Raw genomic sequence first — 21,265 nt, 5'->3', positions numbered from 1 at the left:
TTGATGGGGTTGGAAAACAAAAAAAAGTAAAATAATACGAAAAGTAGGCACTATTTTACAGCGTTTTGCAATGATTCTCCTTTCCCCCACAATGCATTGCATTACGTCATGGGGAGAAAACAGAGCAGCCCACCTTGTCTTTGCCACTGGTCTTGCCTATAATGGCCTATAATGTCAAGCACCAGATCTTTCCGTTGGAATCCTGAGGTGGACAAAGCATTATTGGAGACAAAGAGCCGGTAAACCAACGCCCCTATTCTTATTCAGCCTTTCAGTTTGTTGTTGAAGTAGACGCTTCTGATGTGGGGGTTGGCTCCATCCTGTTCAAGCGAAGCTCCACTGACAGTAAGCTTTATCCTTGTACCTTCTACTGTTGTCGTCTCTCTCTTGCTGAGAGAAACTATGATGTGGGTACCCGGGAACCTCTCGCTGTTAATTTTGTCTGCCAGATATCTCAACTCCTGTCAAGCCAGGTGGGCCTTGTTTTTTGGATGGTTTAATTTTTCTTCCAACCAGTCTCAAAGAATGGCAAAGCGGACACTCTTTTCTGGATGTACGCAAAGACTGAGGAGAGTAGGGCCAATACCAAGACCATTCTTCCCCAGGACATTGTCGTGGGAGCTGTTACCTGGAAGATTGAGGAAGAGGTTATGACAGCCCTTTGGACTCAGCCTGGTCCCAGTAACGGGCCACCCTGTCATTTGTTTATGCCCGAATCTGCCCATTCTGCTGTGCTCCAGTGGCCAGCTATGGGTGAGGAGACCCGTTTTTTTTGCTGCCTGTCCTGTTTGTGCGTAGAATTAGGGAACCAACTGACCCAGTTCTGGACTGCTACACCCCCTAATATTCCCCGGTGACCGTGGTCGCATCTGACCCTGGATTTTGTTGCTGGGTTGCCCCCTTCTGAGGGGAACACTGTAATTCTGACAGTTGTTGACAGATTCAGCAAGTTTGCACACTTTTTGCCCCTCTCAAAACTCCCCTCAGCCACAGTGACTGCCAATATCCTTGTCAAGGCGTTTTTGGCGTCCACGGTCTGCCCTTTGACATTGTTTGCGACCATGGTCCTAAGTTCCCCTCCGCTGTCATCAAATAAATATTCACCTTTAATCCACTTATGTTTTCCCGGTCTGCTTCTGGGTTTTGATCTAGTGAATTTTGACATGCACAGACTAACAAAGTCGGACCTGCAAGAATTTGACAGTCCATGTCAATAGACAAATCTGTGTTGAAATACAAACAATTTACTGGTGAAAAAGTAATTATTGTTGTTAAGTTTTTTTGTGCTGATCCGAAAATGTATCCTGTCCATTTTGTGACTCAAAACTGTGGCTTTTGTTATATGTTGGACCCTTTTTTGAGAGGGAAATTATATTGCAAGCCATTATCTCATTGTTTTATTATTACAATGTGTGGTATAGTTACATACCAGTTTAAAACATGGCAACAGTGTTGTGGCAACCACTTTTAAAACTTAGCGGTGAGCCCTGTGATGCAGTTTGTTGGTCAGTTGATGGATTACAGTTGTGCAGAGCAGTAACCTTCCTCACAAGAGTGTATGTAAATGAAAAGATATCTGCTGCTACTTACTTGTAATGCTGTGAATCTGATGTAGTAAGTGTGTGAAATGCTGTGTTAGTGTTAAAGTAAGATCACTGGACCATTTATTTCCTTTCTCTGTTTACATTATTGGAGTTTTGGATATATATATATATATATATATATATATATACATATACATATGTATACAAGTGAGTTTGATAGTAGTTGTTACTACAGTAGTCTTGCACCATAGCGCTGCGGAGAAGGAGTGTCAGGGAAAGAACTCAAAGCATGTGCTGACCAGCTCGTCACTGTTTACACCAAAATCTATTATGTATTCCATCATCCCACCCTGCTTAAAATCACCACCAGCTCATACTATGAATACCATCATAAAATTTGGGGTTTGACAGTGGTTGGGCTCATATCAGGAGATTAGTCTGCATACAGGGAAGAGGTCTACAGACTGGTGTGCTCAGGCAACAACCTGATACTAAACACAAAAATATGTTACCATTCATCTACCATTCTTCTATTGAGTGTATCCTAGTGTACTGCATTGCAGTCTGGCATGCTGTCTGCTCAGCTGCAAACAAAAAGGCTCTGCAGATTGTAGTAGATATGGCACAAAGTATTGAGTGAAGGAAAGTGTTTTTTTCTTAATGTTGAACCTAAATGTTTTCGTCTCTTATAGCCCCTTTACAGGAAGTGCACCTGGAAGTGGCTCCCATTACTGGGAGAAACCATGAGGTCAATCTGACAGCCATAGTTCTTCCAACTGAGGCAAACCTGTCTGTCTTCTACTGGTGGATAGGAGACAACCTGCAGGTAAAGGACACACTCAAAACAAGATTTACTAACACCAAATTATATTCAGTCATTCTGCTTTTTATCTTTGTACCAATTCTGACTTCACTTTGGGGCAGTAAACAAGCTGAAAAACACATTTCCGTTCATCACCTTGTAGTTTTTCATAGCTAACATGTTAACAAAACAGTTACAAATGTTTGTACGCCTGTTTTCTGCTGAGCAAGTAGTGTGCAGGGCTTTAGAGCTTTACTCTAAACACCGCTGTCTTCTGCAGCTGAAAACAACACTAAGTAGTGAGAGTACAACTAAACTGTAAAGTTGCAGCTGAACAGCAAACAAATGAGCTCACTAAGCTCCGCATAGCCGAGGTAAGCTGCAAATTCAGCTGAAAAACGTGTGCCCTCTTTCACATTGTCACGTTTTATATACATTGCCACATTTCAACATTGTCATATGTTAGTGTAAATCAGCAGTTATAGCCACTTTAATGAAGGATGATAATTTGATCCCAATTCCATCATGTAATCAAGAAAGCCATTTTTTGATCCCAGACTTTTGAGACACACCCTTTATACACAGTTGACATAACTAATAACTAACCTGTTGTGACTTTCTCCTGTAGCCTACGCTGACTCTGCAGAACAGCTTTGTGACCCGCTTCCCAGAGACAGGAAAGGTTTCAATTACTGTCCAGGCTTCTAATGGCCGATCTATGGTGCAGGATACCAGGACCGTTCAAGTTTACGGTAACAATGAAATTTGAAAGAACATAATAGAATTGAGTTGATGCGGCAGCAAAGGTTGATTGAATATTCACTTTATTCTCTGGGTCGATACTGTTAAAGATCCAATGTGTGTTACATCCAATGAGAATTAGCAGTATGCTAGTTTGTCCCAGTGGCTTACCATTGTGAAATTATTTAGTTTAAGTTGTGAATGGTGGCAGTGATGATTGCTAACTTCTCCCATTCTTTCCGATCCCAGATAACTTCCAGATCATCCATCTGAGTTTCAGCATGAACCTGGACCGCTTCAACCCAAACATCCAAGAGTGGAGAGAAGACATTGGCCAAATGGTCACTAAACTACTAGCTAAGGTAGGAATTTAAAATTAAGTTCAAATTAAGTTGTGTTTTATGGTTCCAACTACAATATACTACTTTGTGCTTGATATAGTCATTTAAAGCAGAATGGTAAACAAGAACAAAACCCTATAAACGATACAAATGCCATTGCAGAGGCATTATTGGTGAAATGAGAAGCTAACTGCTATTCATGCTCAGCTAGCATCTCTAACTGCAAGCCTTGGCTCTATAAAATCTAATGTGGAAAATCTAAAAACTACTGTGGAAAGCAACTCAAGTAATCTTGATAGCCATCACCACGCTTTTCAAGAGCTGGAGGTGAAGCTAGCAGATAGGGAGGACAGAAACCAAAAATGCAATATCCGCATCATCGGGCTGAAAGAGGGGTTAGAAGCCTAATTCTGCTATTCAATATATTTTGTGTTCTCTGCCTAAGTTGGTCCAGATATTGGCAGATGCTCAGATCGAGATTATGAGACCCCAACAAATTTACAGCGATAGCCCAAAGAAGAACTCCTCTACTAATGGCACGCTGATTTTCAACGTGCATCATTACACAGACGGGCAGGCAATCCTACAGGCTACACGGAAATCTTGTTTTTGGGGACAGAAAGATTCGTTTTTCCCCACAAAGGCTTGGCACCACTTCACGGTCAAAAGCCGCCAAGTCTTTTATCAAATTCAATTCAATATTATTTATAGTATCAATTCATAACAAGAGTTATCTCAAGACACTATCTGTGGTCTACAGATAGACCACACTCCAGAATTTACAAGGACCCAACAGTTCTAGTAGTTTCCTCCAGAGCAAGCGACAGTGGCAAGGAAAAACTTCCTTTTAGGCAGAAACCTCGGTCAGACCCAGGCTCTTGGTAGGCGGTGTCTGACGGGCCGGTTGGGGTTAGAATGAAGAGTGGCAATAACAAATGATGGATTCAGCACAAGTTGAGGGTGCTGCTTTACTCGGCAACACTGATGGCTCCCAGTACAGAGCTTATAGCTCCGCTAAGGATGCTGAAGATTACGTGGGGTGGGCTGGGCCCTGTCAAAGAGGTATGTGAACAATCCAACCCCATGCACTAGTGCCATGCAAGCCCTAGAACAGCGATATGACCAGTCACGCCAGCTTGTTCAAGGAGAGCTGAAGGCCATTGTCATCTCTCCTCCTACCAAGCCAGGTGATGCACAAGCCTTTGAGGATTTCTCATCAGCTGTTAGTACCTTGGTGGGGCTGCTAGTCGTCCTGGATGGTCCCTCCAGTGCCGAGCTGAGATGTGTTTTTTTCTGAGAAAGTTTTAAACAATAAATACAACAATGCGGTTGCAATTATGAAGTAAAATGTACAAAAGTTTTCATACTCACTTTAACTTTCTTTTAAAGCCAGCAGGCGGTTAAAAAAAAAATAAAAATACTCTGACAGGCAGAGACGCAACGCAAGCAGACTGAACAGAGCCCACGTTTACCAGAAATCTACCTGTTACTAAGTAAGTACTAGTTCGAACCGAAGTTAAAAACAAACCTGAACCTGAAGAAACCCTAAATGTTAACGGAAAAGACCCGCGGAGTGACTGAGGGAAAGGAAGAGCTGTTCACTTCTCCATGTTCTGTTTGAGAATGAGCAGAGCGGCACACAGCAACACGAGGAATCTGTGTGTGTGTGTAGGGAGGGGCACTGGGACTAGCCTATCACAGAATATTGTAGGGGAGGGGCGCTAGGACTAGCCTATCACAGAATAGTGTATGGGTGGAGCGCTGTGACTGGCGCTGTGACTAGCCTATCACAGAACGCAGACAGGGTCCGCCACCAAAATGAGGACTTGTATTCAATCCGAGCACAGATGTTGACTCGCATTACTCGTATAACAATTGTACTCTACAAAAGTGCTTAATCCGTACCGTATACTCGTTTCAGCCGAGTATCCGGCTCATCCCTAGTAAATACACACGCCTCACATGATTACGGGTCTGAACAAAACATTATTCTTCCAGCAGCCGCCAAACATCTTGGTCTCTACAAGGAGGAAGACGTTTTGCCTCTTAGAACCGTTCAGCAGGATGTTTTGAAGCTTAAAGGTGCTTCTGTCTCATTTGAGGTGCCGTCTCAGGCCAACACACAGGTGAGATACCACATCCACCATACCTTGGATGGAGCTGTGCATTCCAAACAAGACCAGGTGGCTATCAACACGCTGGCGAAGCAAACTATTTGGGTCACAATAGATGGAGTAACCCGCTAGGCTACATCCCTCCTATGCAAAGCAGCGGCATCCTGTTACATGCTCCTCCAGATGCAGTGATGCCGCTTCTAAGAGCTATTGAGCGGCGCTTGGCATGCAGCCCAGATACACCAGGGTCTACAAGGAGGAGAAACACAAGCTGGTGAAGGCTGGGTTTAGGGTTCCAGTCGCCGTAAGCGGGGACATCCGTGGGATGTTCCATCAGATCCGGCTCCTTCCTGAAGATTCAACGACTTCTCCGCTTCCTCTGGTGGGATATGGAGAGCAACCGTAGCCCTGATATCTACAAATGGCGTGTTCTAACCCCTTTGGCACTGCCTGCAGTCTATGCTGTGCTATATAAACACTGCAACGGCACGCCAAGGACAACGGCTCTGACAACCAAGAGGTACTGGACTCAGTTGTCAACGCTTTTTATGTAGATAACTGCCAACAGTCTCAGAGCAGATCCCCAGGAGTCAACTCTAGGCACTGCCCATCTGACACCCTCGGTTACAAGCACCGCCAAGCAGTAGCCACGGAACCCACATTGAGGACTGTATACAGAGTACTGACATCTCAATATGACCCACTTTGATTTATTATCCCCTACACCACGCAAGCTAAGGTTTTGATGCAGGCTCTTTGGAGGAATGAGCTAGGCTGGGACAAGCCTATCATTAGTGAACTCCTCTCTGTATGGCTATCATGGGAGAACAAGCCATCTCATCTCCATCACATTAACATGCCTCGGTGCGACATGCTAATGAGCATCAATCCTGATCTCTCTCCTGTGGACTTGCATGTTTTCTGTGATGCTTCGGAGAAGGCGTACGGAGCCGTCGCCTATCTGCCGGCTGAAGGAAAGGAAGGACATGTGCATGTGTCAGTCATTATGTCCAGATCTCGTGTTGCTCACTGACTGCAGCTCAACTGGCCAAACTGCGACATACTGAGCACACCATACCTATTAGTTAGACAACAATGTGGTCAGACTGTACGACTGTACTCAGCTAGCTCTAGTCAGACTTGTCTCACTATAAAGTGTTTGTTGGGATGTGTAAAGGCAAAATACAGGAGCTCACAGATGCTACTAGCAGAAACGTTCCTTCTTAACAGAACCCGGCGGATGACATCACACGGGGAAAGTCACTACATCAGCTGAGTCAATCTACCCGCTGGAAGAACGGACCTGATTTCCTGTATGATCATCCTGCTCAATGGCTAACACAGTAAAATCAAGAAGATGCAGGTGAGCTCAGGAAATTCCCATTTTGTGGCCAGCTCACTGCCTTTGACGCATCCACTCCTGACCCAACAGAGTGCAACACTGTTGCACGAAAACATTGTGGGGGGCACTATAAGCGATTAAGCCTGGATATTCAATTTATCCTGGATGAATTTAGCTTTTACTCAGTTGCACAAAACCAGGATTTTTTTTGCAGGTAGCCTGGTCCAGAGCAAGCTAACAGCCAGGCTAAGATTAATCCTGGAGTTTCATGTGTTAAATCAGCTACCGCTCTGATCCCAAATAAACGTGTTTAACAGTTGTTCCGTTGTCTTCTGCACGTGTTCTACTTTATTTTTATTAACATGCATTATTTGTCACTGTTGTTGTCAAGAGTTTGATTTAAACCTTACTGTAGCAGTTGTTTAAATGGTTAGAAATGGCCTCACTGGCACCCAGATGCGGAGCAGCAATTGGGAGAGTCAGGACTTTTCCTGGTGGAAAACGTATTTCCCTGGACCAATACGTTTAGTGTAGTTTACATTCATCACAACGGGAACACCACAATGCTTCTTCATCTTGGCCTATATACGTTTAGTGTAGTTTACATTCATCACAACGGGAACACCACAATGTTTCTTAATCTTTTTATTTTGGTGCTGTCACTTGTCAAAAGAATAAAAAAAACGGAATATTGTTTTACATATATGCTCACAGCGTGTATTGAAGTCACTTACAGTACTTTATTTTTTGTTGTTGTCCCTTTCTGATTGTTCTGTATGAACATTAATTGTACAAAGATATTTAGAATTAGACATAGCTTATAAAAATGTGTGCATATGGTTGTAAAACATGTTCTTGCGTTGTGAATAAGGGTTTGAAATTAAGCCTAGAGTCCTTGGGGTCCATTTCCCGAGGAACATTATTCCCTCTGCTCACTTTTAAGGAAAAGTAGGCTAAATAATACATTTTATTTATATTGTGCTTTACATGATAGGCTACTCAAAGACAATTTACAGTAGGCTAAAACCACCACATTTATCACATAAAAACAGAAACATGAAACTAGCATATTTAGAGCAATTAAAACACAGTGTGGCCTACAACTTTGTAAAAAAAAAGAAAAAAGTGTAGTGACTAGTTGGCTAAGTAAATATTTTTCTTCACCTTCTTGTTACTTGCCACTAGAAGCTGCTGCTATTTGGGTGAAACATATGGCGCATGCGTCTTCTCCATTTCTGCATCAGTAAATCTGTGATTGATACCGTGGTCTATTTAAGAAAGCCGTGAACGTGCACTTATCTCAGTTATTTACACCTGCTGGCTACTCACCAGGCCCTTCATGGGGTGGCAGCACCCCCTATGTCTGCCGAGCCAGAGAACGCCGAGCCTTTTAAGAAACAAGCGGCAGTGTGTGAAGTGCCACAAATGGCGCAGTAAGCTAGTGATCCCTAAAATGGCAGACCTCCCAACTCGACTGCTCGACTCTGACTTACCAAGACCCCTTCTGGTCAACTTGACTGTTTTGGCCCATACATAGTCATGATTGTGCGGCGACAGGAGAAACATTTGGGCATCGTGTACAAGTGTCTCACTACAGGTGTGTTCATCTTAACTTACTGCCTAGTATGGACACCAATTAATTTCTCTTGTCTCTCTGCCGTTTCGTTGCACGAAGAGGGAAACCCTTCTTGAGATCTTATGCAACAGAGGTACCAATTTTGGCGGTGGGGACAAAGAACAAGGAGGCGTTTGAGTCACTCGAACCATTGCTCAGGGAACAGTTAGCAACACAGTGCATTACCTTCAGATTTAACACACCTCTGGCACCACACTTTTGTGGAGCATGGGAGAGGGAAATTAAATCCATAAAGGCATCTCTCCAAACCATCCTTTAGGACCAGGCCATTCCTGAGGAAGTCTTACTGGCCGTCCTAATTGAAATTGAGGGAATATTAATTTCCAAGCCGTTAGCCTATGCTTCAGCAGATCTTGCAGATCCTGATCCTGTGACCCCTAATCCCCTGCTCATGGGGCGGCGGGATGCTTCACTGCCTCAAGCTGTGTATGACTCCAGTGACCTGCTAGGACGCCGCCGCTGGCGACAAGGCCAGTTACTTATTGACCATTTCTGTGGTCAGTTCATCCGCAAGTATCTACTTGCGGCATCCCCCCCGAATCCGGCGGCTGTAGAAAACGCCCTGCTGGACTGATGAGCATATGTCACTCCTTGGACTCACGCATTTGCGCACATGCGGAGTTTTACCATTTCCTTTTGTAGTTTGTAGTTACATGAGCACAGCTAAAGTGGCACATTACTTGTGTAAATCTTCTGTTGTGTTGCCGTGTGCGTTATTGAGAACGTAAGGGCACAATTTAATGTTCATACTAGTTTAGCATGTATTTTCATTTGTGTAAGTCAACATGAAAGTATCTTTCTTGTCATAGTTCAGGATAGCATGCTAATGTCTACTGTAATGCTAAGAACGTGCTGCAGACTGTACCATTCAGAAACAATAGTTGATACTTATTAATGGATGCATGTTAGTACAGCGTTTTACATGTGTTAATTACAATCCTGCTGAGGATTAGTTCAGCTGTTGCACTGGCAATGGTGTTCCTTGTTTGTTTGTTGAAGTGCATTTCAGCGCGTCATTCACATGCTACTGTTATGTTCATTTATGGTCTTAGATTGCCATCTAGTGGCCAATAGATATAACTACATAGTGAAACCTGTATGTTTGCTAATTTGGATTGTGTTAATTCCCATTATTATCCGGTATTGTCTAGTTTGCACAGCAACTGTTTATTACCTAGCAATTATGATTATTGCAGAGTGAGTTGCTTAGTGGAACAACGGAGTAGATCTTCACTCTTGCAAGGTTCTTGGAGGGGGCCTGGGAGTATGCCCAACCAGTCTACAGGTGCTTTGTGGACCTGGAGACCACAAATGACCGGGTCCCCCGGGTGAAATTGTGGGAGGTGCTGAGGGAGTATGGGGTGAGGGGGTCCCTTCTCAGGGCCATCCAATCTCTGTATAACCAAAGCGAGAGCTGTGTCCGGGTTCTCTGCAGTAAGTCGGACTCGTTGCAGGTGAAGGTTGGCCTCCGCCAGGGCTGCGCTTTGTCACCAATCCTGTTTGTAATATTTATGGACAGGATATCGAGGCGTAGTCGGGGCGGGGAGGGGTTGCAGTTTGGTGGGCTCGGGATCTCATCGCTGCTTTTGGCAGATGATGTGGTCCTGATGGCGTCATCGGTCTGTGACCTTCAGCACTCACTGGATCGGTTCGCAGCCGAGTGTGAAGCGGCTGGGATGAGGATCAGCACCTCTAAATCTGAGGCCATGGTTCTCAGCAGGAAACCGATGGATTGCTTTCTTCGGCTAGGGAACGATTCCTTACCCCAAATGAAGGAGTTTAAGTACCTTGGGGTCTTGTTTGCGAGTGAGGGGACCATGGAGCGTGAGATTGGTTGGAGAATCGGAGCAGCGGGTGCGGTATTACATTCTGTTTATTGCACCGTTGTGACGAAAAGGGAGCTGAGCCAAAAGGCAAAGCTCTCGATCTACCGGGAAATTTTCGTTCCTACCCTCACCTATAGTCATGAAGGCTGGGTCATGACCGATAGAACGAGATCCAGGGTACAAGCGGCCAAAATGGGTTTCCTCAGGAGGGTGGCTGGCGTCTCCCTTAGAGATAGGGTGAGAAGCTCAGACATCCGAGAGGAGCTCGGAGTAGAGCCGCTGCTCCGTCGCGTTGAAAGGAGCCAGTTGAGGTGGTTCGGGCATCTGGTAAGGTGGCCTCCTGGGCGCCTCACTAGGGAGGTGTTCCAGGCACGTCCTGCTGGGAGGAGGCCTCGGGGAAGACCCAGGACTAGGTGGAGAGATTACATCTCTAACCTGGCCTGGGAACGCCTTCGCGATCCCCCAGTCGGAGCTGGTTGATGTGGCTCAAGAAAGGGAAGTTTGGGGTCCCCTACTGGAGCTGCTGCCCCCACGACCCGATACCGGATAAGCGGATGAAGAAGGATGGATGGATGGAGTTGCTTATTGTTTTTTTGTGCTTATTGCTTATTTGTATATATGTGCATTCATTATGTACATTTTATATTTACTGTATATATTCTGTATTTCTTTATTTTACAGAAAACCACACACACAACACACTTACACAATTGTGTAATGCAAGCAACAAGCACTGTTTTCAAGGCTGGATGTCAATACAGATACAATACAGTTGAACTAAAACCAAAGGTTGCAGCAACTCTCTGCATAGCCAGCTTGGGGTAGCGCCAGTTATAAAATACACAGACTTCACAATAAGGCTCCTACAGAGTGCTCCAGCTATCAAACTCTGAGCCCGCTTAACTCTGATTTGAAAATCTTTGCAAAACTCCTAGCCCGTTGTTTGGAGTCTCAAAATTAGTGAACTCTGTTTGTCTGTGTCTGTTTCTGTGTATCTTGTTTGTGAGCTGCAGACTTCATTATTGCTCTTGTGTTTTTGTTTTGTGTGTCAGACCACAGGTATCCCTCTGGAGTCCCTTCTTACTGTGGTGAAGCCTGGCCTCCCTACTACTGCTGACTTGTACATCCTCCCACTGTACAGTAATCCAGCCAAGAGGAGCATGGTTTTAGATAAGGTACATAAAAATGCATAGAAAAGTTGAATTTTTTTGCCCTACAATTTAAAGCCTGTTCTAAGCATTGCGCGTTCGTGAATGCACGAGGGTCCACGAGGTTTAAATGTCGTCAGCAGAGTCACAAATAAGATCTGCATCTGTGTATCCCCAATTTTTTTTGGCTGCCCTAGCAGTCAAGATTGAGGCAAAGATAACAAACATGGGCATTTATTTATCTAATATCTTGTCTACCTTTAGTGGATCATACCATATTGGTTATTGTAATTTAACTGTAGATGCTCTGCTTTCAAATGAGACAAAACTTTTCTACGGATTTTGAGCCAAAGGCCAAAGGTTTTTAGCTGACTCGTTGCTGGAAATACCTTTTCCTATGTAACTGATGATAAAGCAATGTACATCCACAGACTAGCTCAGCTACTGTACAACAAAGATACCCACACAGTGATTCTGTCAAAGAGACAAACGTACTTCAATTGACAATCAAATTGACGGACAAACAGACCCTCTTTTCAGCAGAGACACAAAGAGTCTGACAGTCGCTGCTGGTAAGCTCTGACTGCTCTGACTACCACTGAGTGGTCGACAGTCAGTCTCCTCTATGTCCCCTGGCCCTGCGTGTCAAACACAAGTGGCCTGTGTTGCATGTTTTAAATACACTGGAAGGCTGAAAAGTTGCAGAATTTGAGTGTTTAATGTGTTTTCATTTGTCTGCCCAAACTATTTTTAATGAGTATTTCTTAATTAATCTTTATTACTTAATTTAATATTTTCTTACACAGCGTATTCCAGCCATCATACAAGCCTTAAACAGCAACAATGTCAGCTTCGTGGTACGAGGAGGTCTACAAGTCCTGGTGATGCTAGCTGACCCAGATGCAGGTACTGTATGTTTTACTAACCATAAAAGCCGGCTTTTTAAAACAATATTTGGTATGTTTTGAAATGAAAAGTGCCTTATATTGATTGATTTCCAAGGTGTCATTGCTCATGATTGAACAACTACAGCAGCAGAGAATGGTGCATTCATGAACCGTACACCTGCGACTTACTGAAAAGGAAAAGGCACAGGTTACTTAATGGTCCTAGATTCCTGTGCCTTTTCCTTTCCTGGGTTCCTAACAAACCAAATATTTTGGTAACCAGATATAAAAATGATCTTTCTGTGTTGTGCTTTTTCATCCACCTGATTTTTCTATTTGTAACTCACACAAAATGTGAGTGAGGCATAAAATAAATGATGATAATAATAATAATAATAATAAATAAGGAATTAACTGTGGACAGCCTCTGTATCACATGGTTAGCATTTCTGCAAACTGGGGAAGCAGAGTTAATTTCATGGGGAAATGGCTTGGAAACCAGAGGGCTACTGATTCAAGTTTCTGCACGGATGGAGATTCAAGTTCCTGCAAGGATGGAGTAAGGCCTCGGGAGATGTGCCAGTTTATCCCATGGGCACTACCAAGGTGCCTTTTGTGCCTCAACGCCAAAACACCAAACTGCTCGGGGCCCCTGTCCATGTGCAGCCCTCTTGCTTTGACGAGATCATTAGTACCTAATAATCTGGAGTAATATCTCTAGATCTGTTCTCTAGTCATTATCTATGTTATCACTATACACTATCCTTTTCTGGATTTTCTTGTTACTCTGAAAATCTAAATGGCAGATTTATTTGAACAGTAAGAGTACTGTTCAAATAAATCTACCATTAAAATTATAGACTGATCATTTCTTTGTCATTGGACAAACGTACAAAATCAGCAGGGTTTGAAATACTTTTTCCCCTCACTGTAAGCTATCCATTTGATTAAAGGGATATATGTATTAATTTGGGTAATTTATGTAGTAGAACTGTGAAGAATTTTTAGAAGTGCTTTCTAGACCGAGAAAAGCCAGAAATATTATTCTTGGCTCATGTGGATGAAAGACAACAACTCCCATAATGTACTTGTTTTGCTTTACTCCAAGTCCACTCACAAGCCACGCCTACTGGTAACAGACATAGACATTGTGGCAGTCAAGTGAAGTGGGTTTTATTGTCATTTCAACCATATACGCGACACGTTTCACTGTGGTGTTATATAGAGCTAGATTTGTTTCTTTACTGCTTTCGAGAAAATAAATGATCTGAGGGAAAATAAAATGTGTGAAAGAAAAGGTTATCACACCGATAGCAAAAAAGCATTTTATGAGAAAGAAAATATTTGAGAAAAAGGTTTTCTCATTGGCAAATGTACAAAAATCTTTTTCTTCTTGCTCTCAAGGAAAAAATGTAATCACGATTTGGCCATCGTGGAAACATTGCTAGAAAGCTTCGCTGCCGACCTCGACCTGATCTGATCTCCAGTGGGACAATGGAGAGCACCACACCAGTAGCAACGGCACAACCCCCCTGCAGCTTACCGCCAGTGTTGGTGGAATAGCAAGCTAGCGTTAGCAAACTAACCAACCAGCCCGCTCACCCCGGTAGCAACGGCACATCCCCCGGCCATGACCAGAGCTTGCTTTGCTGATGTACCCACATTTTGCATCCCTGCCAAAAATTGCACTCGCTTGGGCAGCGACAGTAAGTTCTGCTGAAGAATGCATCTCTTAACTCTCTTTGCAGCCAAGAATTGCATATAGGTAGCAAACGTTCTAAAATTATAATCATCATCATTGATGAACATGAACAAAGAAATGAATCTAGCTTAGCTTTTAAACAGTAGTTGCTTTGTCTTATAAAATCATTATTTCCCCTTGTGGATGCACGTCTCGGCAGGGATGCAGAACTTGGCACGCATAACACCCACTGATGGTGGTCAGTCTGTGGCTGCAGGATCTGGAGTTCACCACCAGTGTTTCAGTTTGCTACTGGGTCTGGAGCTCTCAATGTCCCGCTGGAGCTCTGATCAATTGAGGTCAGCATCAAAGCTTTCTAGCAATGTTTCCACGCTGGCCAAGCTGCACTGATGGCGGTCCCCTTGCGGCTCCAAGAGCTTGAGCTCACCGCCAGTGTTTCAGTCTTACTGTTAAAGTGTTTAGATTATTAAAAAATATTTATTTAGAAGTGGGCTGGGGGACAATGGTGTAATGATTCAGATGGACTCCTAAGACAAGACGGTTCTCACCCAACTGGCCAATAGGACCATGACGCTATTTTCACATCGAGAGAAAAATCCTGAGACAAGAGCGAGAATATGAATCAAGAGCAAAAACTTAGGTTTTAAAAGCAAGAAGAAAAACGTTTTTTGAAAGAAATCTTTTCACACTGATGGCAATAATTTAGATATATAATATTTTTGAGAGTTTTAAAAAGTATTTTGAGAGAGATTCTTTCCTAATACTAGTATGAAAACCTTTTCTCCTCATATTATTTTTCTCTCATAAAATGCTTTTTTGCTATTGGTGAAATGACTTTTTCTCTCAAACATGTTTTTTCTCTCAGATCATTTTTTTTCTCGCATGAAATGAAGAAACAAATCAAGTTCCATAGTGTTGGACATGTAAAACATATAGAAATGACATAAAACAGGCCAAGTTCACAGGCTACATATTGCCCACACATTTTAGGCTCCATGACGTTCAGCTAACGCATTGATAGTACTGGTGGCATTTAACAGTCACAAACTCCACCAGCGGTTAGCTGGTGGAGCCATGTTTCCAAAAATACACAGCAGTCTCTGATCTTGCATTGGGAGTTCCGTTGAAGTTGGATGTAGTCCAGTTTGTTGTCTAATGACCGGATGGATGGGCTAGCGGGATGAGCGACACCACAGGCTGAGCTGCTGGTCTCCATAGCAGACGAAGCTAGTGTGTAAAGTATTCCGTCTGTAATAAAGTTTCCTGCATATTCTCCTATCTGTACCAATGTATCCCGGTGGTACGCATGTGCTGTAGTTTGAATGCATATAATTGCAAGTTTGCTGCTGAAAAAAAGAGGGCCTGTTAGCTTAGCTCTAAGATGGCTGACACTCGACTGCATTGGACAGGGGCGGGTTGAAAACATGTGGAACTAGCTGGGCAAAAATGCCTCAGATGATGCTGAATGACAATTTTTGCATTATTAGAGGCTTTTTTCCAGACCCACAATACAGAAAAATCTAGTCTCAGGGGGACAAAAGCAACAAAAAGCAACAAAAATCCCCAAAACTTATTAACATTCATTAATTATCAGGTCGTTTCTGATTCATTCACTCATTCCTTAGTAACTACTGACATTGTTGTGTAAATCGTATTTATTGTGCCAACATGATGCATTTTTATTGGGTTATCATCCCAGGCTTCTATGGAGCTGCAAAAGGTCCGGGTGTTTGGGCTCTAGCAGTAATTGTCCTAATCAGCATCTTCGCCACCGGCTCCTTCATCCTCTACAAGTTCAAAAGGTGAGCCATGTCTAGAGCTGTGGTATGTTAGTCAGCCACCCAAGACAGATAAGGCTTGGGTGTAGCCAATAGCCATTTTCAGTTATTTTAGAGATAAAAACAGCTTGTCTAACCAAAAATAGAAATAGTTGTATTTTCTTCATTCTCTTAAAATTAGTTAGTATGCCAAAATACAGTATGTCATTGGTGTCAATCTCTGATATAATAATGGGTCTTCTATGTTTCTTCTGGCCTATGATTATGATGCCCCAAAGGCATAGGGCGGCAGTGGCTCAGTGGCAGAGCGGCCACCTGCCAATCGAAAGGTTGGTGGTTAGATCCTTGGCCCTGCAGTCCCATGTCGAAGTGTCCTTAGGCAAGACACTGAACCTCGAGTTGCCCCCAGTACTGCACCATTGTAGTGTTTATCGGATGAGCAAGTGGCACCTTGTACGGCAGCCTTAGTCACAGTGTATCAATGTGTTTTAATGGTTCCTGTACTATGTAAAAGCACTTTGAGTAGTCGTTAAGACTAGAAAAGCGCTATATAAGAACAGTCCATTTACATTTACAAATTCCAGTGACCCCAGCATTTAAACATATGCTATTTCTACTTGGAAATGAGTATAGCAAATCAAATTGCTGATATTATTGAATTAATTAGGAATAAAATACAGTACTGTAGTACAGTATTTTATTCTTAATTAATTCACTCTTTATTTCCTTTTATTTTATTTTATTTGGAGATAGCCATGCCTCTTCAGTTGAATATACTAAAGAGGCGTGGCTATCTCACAGATTGAGACCAAAGCAACTAGCCTAGCAGGGTCATATTCCCTCTTCCTGCCTCCCTCCGTCTTCCCAACTCTCCCCACTGCGGACACAACTTCACTGTGACGTTGTGTCCACAGTTGGTCTAAAGCCTTTATTGGAGATTTTTCATAGTAAAAAGTCCTGTATATGCTCCGCTGCAGCAGAAATTCCAGGAGAAGCCAGAAAACACACTGGACAATCAGAGCAGACTTGGCTTTTTCGGGAGAGACAGGCACTTCAGCAGAGCGTCTTAGAAACAAGCAACTTGATATGTAAATGGACTGAATTTCTATAGCGTTTTTCTAGTCTAAACAAGCGCTTTTTTTTCCCAAAAGCGCTTTTACATAGTACAGGAACCATTCATCATTCACACACATTGATACACTGTAGCTGAGGCTGCTCATCAGACAAACAACCATTTACTCACCAATGTCGCAGTGTCTTGGGACTGCAGCCAGGGATCAAACTCCAACCTTCCAGGTGACCGCTCTACGACTGAGCCACAGCCGCCCTTGTAATATGAGACAATGTTTTGAACTTTATATCATGTTAAACATGTTTTAGTACAAACACAAAATACATATGATTCTGAAAATGCTATGTATCAACAACTTACAATTTTACTCTGTATCACTCATTTCATTGAATCAGTCTTCCTTCACCAGTCATCTGTGTGTGCGGTAGTGCAGTTCAGATCAAAGATTTGCGATGAGACAAGTTAACTTAACATAGTGAGTGTAAAAAAAATCTAAATCTAATAATTTTTTTTATTATTTGGGAGGGGCGGCATTGTAGGGTATCTTCATCCCCCCTCAAATAGGCTTAACAACATCCCTCCCTGGAAACCAGACAAGTCTGGTGAGCTGATGAGTTTTTAAAGCATCAACAGTGATGCCAAAGATGTTAAAATATCCTCAATTCATCAAGATGACTTGGGGGAGTGGATGATATTAATACAACTTTCTATTGCTTTGTATCAGAGTGTTTTTTTTTCTGGAAATTGATCTAAGGAGCTATAACATAGATTAAAAAAAACAATACATTTTAATTTTTTTTTTACCACTAATATTTCTAATTATTTAATTAAAACACAATTAATTAATTCATTTAATTTATACTGGCAGGTTATATTTGATCATGTCTATTGCAAGTGTTAGCTCGCTCCTCCTTGTCTGTCTTTTTGATCTTCACAGATTTGTGCATCTTTCTCTCTGGAACAGTTTTTAAATCAAAACGCAGCACCTCCTTGTGTCCTGAATACAAACGTCCAACAAATAGTCACTTGAAATAAAACATGCACTGCAAAACTAAGGCCAAATCTTACGAAAACAACAAATTCCACAGTCCTTGGTTTAGGACTGAGGATGCCTATCCCCCACTGTTTTTCAGGAAGCTACCAGGCAGCCGCAATGTCTATGCTCAGATGCACAATGAGAAGGAGCAGGAGATGACCAGCCCTGTCAATCACAGTGAGGACACCCAGCACATCATCCAGGGGGAGGAGTTCATCGACGATGACCTGGACTCACAGACTCTAGGTAACGCTGGAGGTAGCCCCGCCTTCCGTTCCCTTATAAGGACTACAAATAACCACTGCTACTAAAACCCAAGCCACTAACATCCGCAGCTTACACACACAAAGGTACTGGAGGACTTCCCTTTTGTATTCTTTATTGCTAAAACCTTTACAACTATTACTGTGAAAGAAAAACGTCAGATAACTGTGTAAAGCTTTAAAAAAGTAACATTAAATGTTTAATTGATCGACAATAATCTGCAATGATTATGACAAGTTCAAGTCACTTTTAATGCAAAAATGTAGACCATTAGCTGGTTTTACCTTGTCAAATGTCAAGATTTGTGTGTCTTAAATGATATTAAACTGATTATTTCTGGGGATTTGTGTTCCTGGTCGGACAAAACAATTAATGCTAGTTACAGTAACGTAATGCTGCAACAAAGACTACATGATGCCTAAATGCAGCAGGCGAACAAATGCTGGTATTTAAGTGAATGTCATCATTCACTTAAATATCAGCTTGTTTAGTGACAGTATTTGGGCACACAGCCAGACCCACTTAGCAGCAGATGTGCTAAGAAGTTTTGTTAACCTTGCTGTGTCAGGACAAAATCAAAGGTTATGGGTAGTTAATTCCAATATGACACTTTTCATCTACCACTATTTCCCTGAGTGGGACCAGTATTTAAAGTGTTAGGTCAAATGTTTTCCCTCCACTGGGTGTCATGATCTGGACTTCGCATTCCTCATTGTCTGTGTCCTGTCTCTTCTTCCCTTTTGTTGCCAGGCAACCATTCGGGTGTGGTCCTGAGCATCAACTCCAGAGAACTACACAGTTACCTAACAAGCTGATGACTACCATGTCAATGCTAACCAGCTAGCCTAGTCTAGCTGGTTAACGAGCACAGGGACTCCAGTCGGACTTCCTCCTCTCTTCACTCCTTTTTCTTCTCCTCTTACTCGGATATTTAACCTCCACACCTTGGCCTCCTCAACCCTAGGGGGGGTAGGATGAAGATATTGTTTGGATCATACCAAGGATGTCTGTGTTGTGAAAAAGAAAATCAATTTGTACTCAAAATTAGCAAGACTGACTGCAATGGTGTCCATTAATTTTTTTTTTTTAACGGTTGAACCATCCATTACCAAGAGGCCATATAGTGGCTATGTCCTCTTGATGACCAAAGACAAGTGCGCTAAAATGATTTCCAAGCATTAAGATAAAGAAGTCTTATTAAAGGCAAAACATTTTTCTCTTTGCTTCACGCAAAAATAGTAGACACTTTCTCTTCACAGGCAATAATGGATCGTAGGATATGATAGCCCTTGTGAATTTGCATATGACAAGTGTATGCATTTATACACAAGTGGCGTAGTTGCACTTTCACACTCACAGGTACTTGGAGCACTCAGCTTCTTTGGAATATACTGTAAGTCCACAAAATCATTGTTAATTTTTCCAAATCTTGTAACCTTGTTTATAGCTCACACATTTACAGAAGTTGTTGTGTGGTGTTTAAAATAAGCACCACCTTTGTAGGAGCTCATTGTCTGTCCTTTGTTGCCTACAATAGCAGATAATATTATATGCTTAGTGGCAACACATATTTATTTCTTATAACAGTATGCCCCTTCCTCCCCACTCAGTCCGGGTCAGAGGTCAAAGCGGACTTGTTGCACTGGAGACAAGCTCTGTCATGGAGGGAAGGTGTAGTTTATGTATTTTACTGTATCAGCCTATATTAGGCATAGCCCACGGTGATATCATGTATCCTTAACGGTTTGGTATGTTGAATGTAAATGTGTAAATATTAACAATCTTCACTTTGTACATATTCCCTTTGACGTGTGTGAGTGTTTTACACGTACCAAAATACACAGCACTTAGTGTGATTTTTTATTTTTTTGAAAAATTCTCACTGTTTCCAGTTTCCTTCATTGTCATTACCTGCTTCACATGTATCCCTTTTTCAATACTTTCAGTGTTATCTCATGAACAAGATCATTTTATGATATCCATTTAACTGTGATAATGTTCTTGTATAAAGATACTCACAACTACACAGTGACAACTATGTATATCGATATTTTTGATACACAGTTTTTCTCTGTACGTGTACACTGGTTATTGTTTCTCTCGCCTTTGGCTGAAGTCTTTGTTTCTTTGTACTTTGTACTAATGATGTAAACAGCGCTGTCAACACATACTTAACAGCAATTGAACAAGTCTACAGACTCTGAATCAAAACGTCTTTGGATAAAAGGCCTTCGTAGTACCACCAAGATCACATTTGCCTTGTATGTGATACAAACAACAGATTACATTCACTCATCCAGATTCACACTTTGATTAATCTCTTGTAGATATTCTGCTCATGTTTAACTTGTTCTTAGTTTTTCTAGTGATGTGTCGTCATGTATCAGTGCCCCTAACCTTAACAAAGGGGAAAGTAGGAATTTTGATATTCCAATATAATAATGGAGTTTCTCACCTGATGGCACAACCATTGACAACACCAATTTTATTCTATTCATTTTCTCTTTCTGCAGGGATGATTGATTTTGCTTTTAAAAACAGTTGTGTATCCTCATCAGGATGCACATTGCACATAAACCTGCATCCTGGAATAAATCACTCCCACAAGTTGTAGGTCTGTTGGTTTTATCTGATGGCTTTAAATTAGGGATGTGACAATGCATCATGAATCACGATAAAATTCTTAAACAGCCTATGGTGTGATGCTAGGTAATTTAAGTTTACCCTTAGCTGGCTTAAACTAGGGTGACCAAACCTCCTCTTTTGCCCCGGCTTTTTACTGTCTGGGGCGTCTGGAGGGGGTTTATAAATTCATTAAAAAGTTCCGGTTTTTGCTGATTTCATGAGGATTTTCATGCCAGCATGAGTTGGAGCAACCAGGTCGAGCCATGCTGAAGTTTTTCAGATAGATGCACATTCACAGCTTTCTTTAACAGACCATGAGGTTGATCATTTACTGATGAAAATGGAGAATATGCATTGTGTATTCTTTACACAAAGTGAGCAGCAGCTTATTTGTAAAAAAAAGAAAC

The 21,265-nt window shown here is 42.2% G+C and overlaps 1 protein-coding gene across 5 annotated transcripts in view; it reads left to right on the top strand.

Annotated features, from left to right (window-relative positions):
• sorcs2 (sortilin-related VPS10 domain containing receptor 2) overlaps positions 1 to 20,845 on the top strand; it is a 356,230-nt gene extending 335,385 nt beyond the window's left edge. For 2 of the 5 annotated variants that reach the window (XM_034901195.1, XM_034901191.1), the window contains 8 exons: positions 2,237 to 2,370; positions 2,975 to 3,098; positions 3,337 to 3,449; positions 11,399 to 11,521; positions 12,301 to 12,400; positions 15,783 to 15,885; positions 18,022 to 18,319; positions 18,984 to 20,845. In XM_034901195.1, coding sequence (XP_034757086.1) covers positions 2,237 to 2,370; positions 2,975 to 3,098; positions 3,337 to 3,449; positions 11,399 to 11,521; positions 12,301 to 12,400; positions 15,783 to 15,885; positions 18,022 to 18,280 — 956 coding nt within the window. In that variant the 3' untranslated portion in view covers positions 18,281 to 18,319; positions 18,984 to 20,845. The remainder of the gene's footprint in view (positions 1 to 2,236; positions 2,371 to 2,974; positions 3,099 to 3,336; positions 3,450 to 11,398; positions 11,522 to 12,300; positions 12,401 to 15,782; positions 15,886 to 18,021; positions 18,320 to 18,983) is intronic. The other 3 variants (XM_034901192.1, XM_034901194.1, XM_034901193.1) reach the window with 3 other exon arrangements.
• The last annotated feature ends 420 nt before the right edge of the window (positions 20,846 to 21,265 follow it).

The sequence above is a fragment of the Etheostoma cragini genome, chromosome 19 (assembly GCF_013103735.1).
Source record: "Etheostoma cragini isolate CJK2018 chromosome 19, CSU_Ecrag_1.0, whole genome shotgun sequence".
Lineage (NCBI taxonomy): Eukaryota > Metazoa > Chordata > Actinopteri > Perciformes > Percidae > Etheostoma > Etheostoma cragini.
This window is presented reverse-complemented; position numbering and strand designations above follow the sequence as displayed.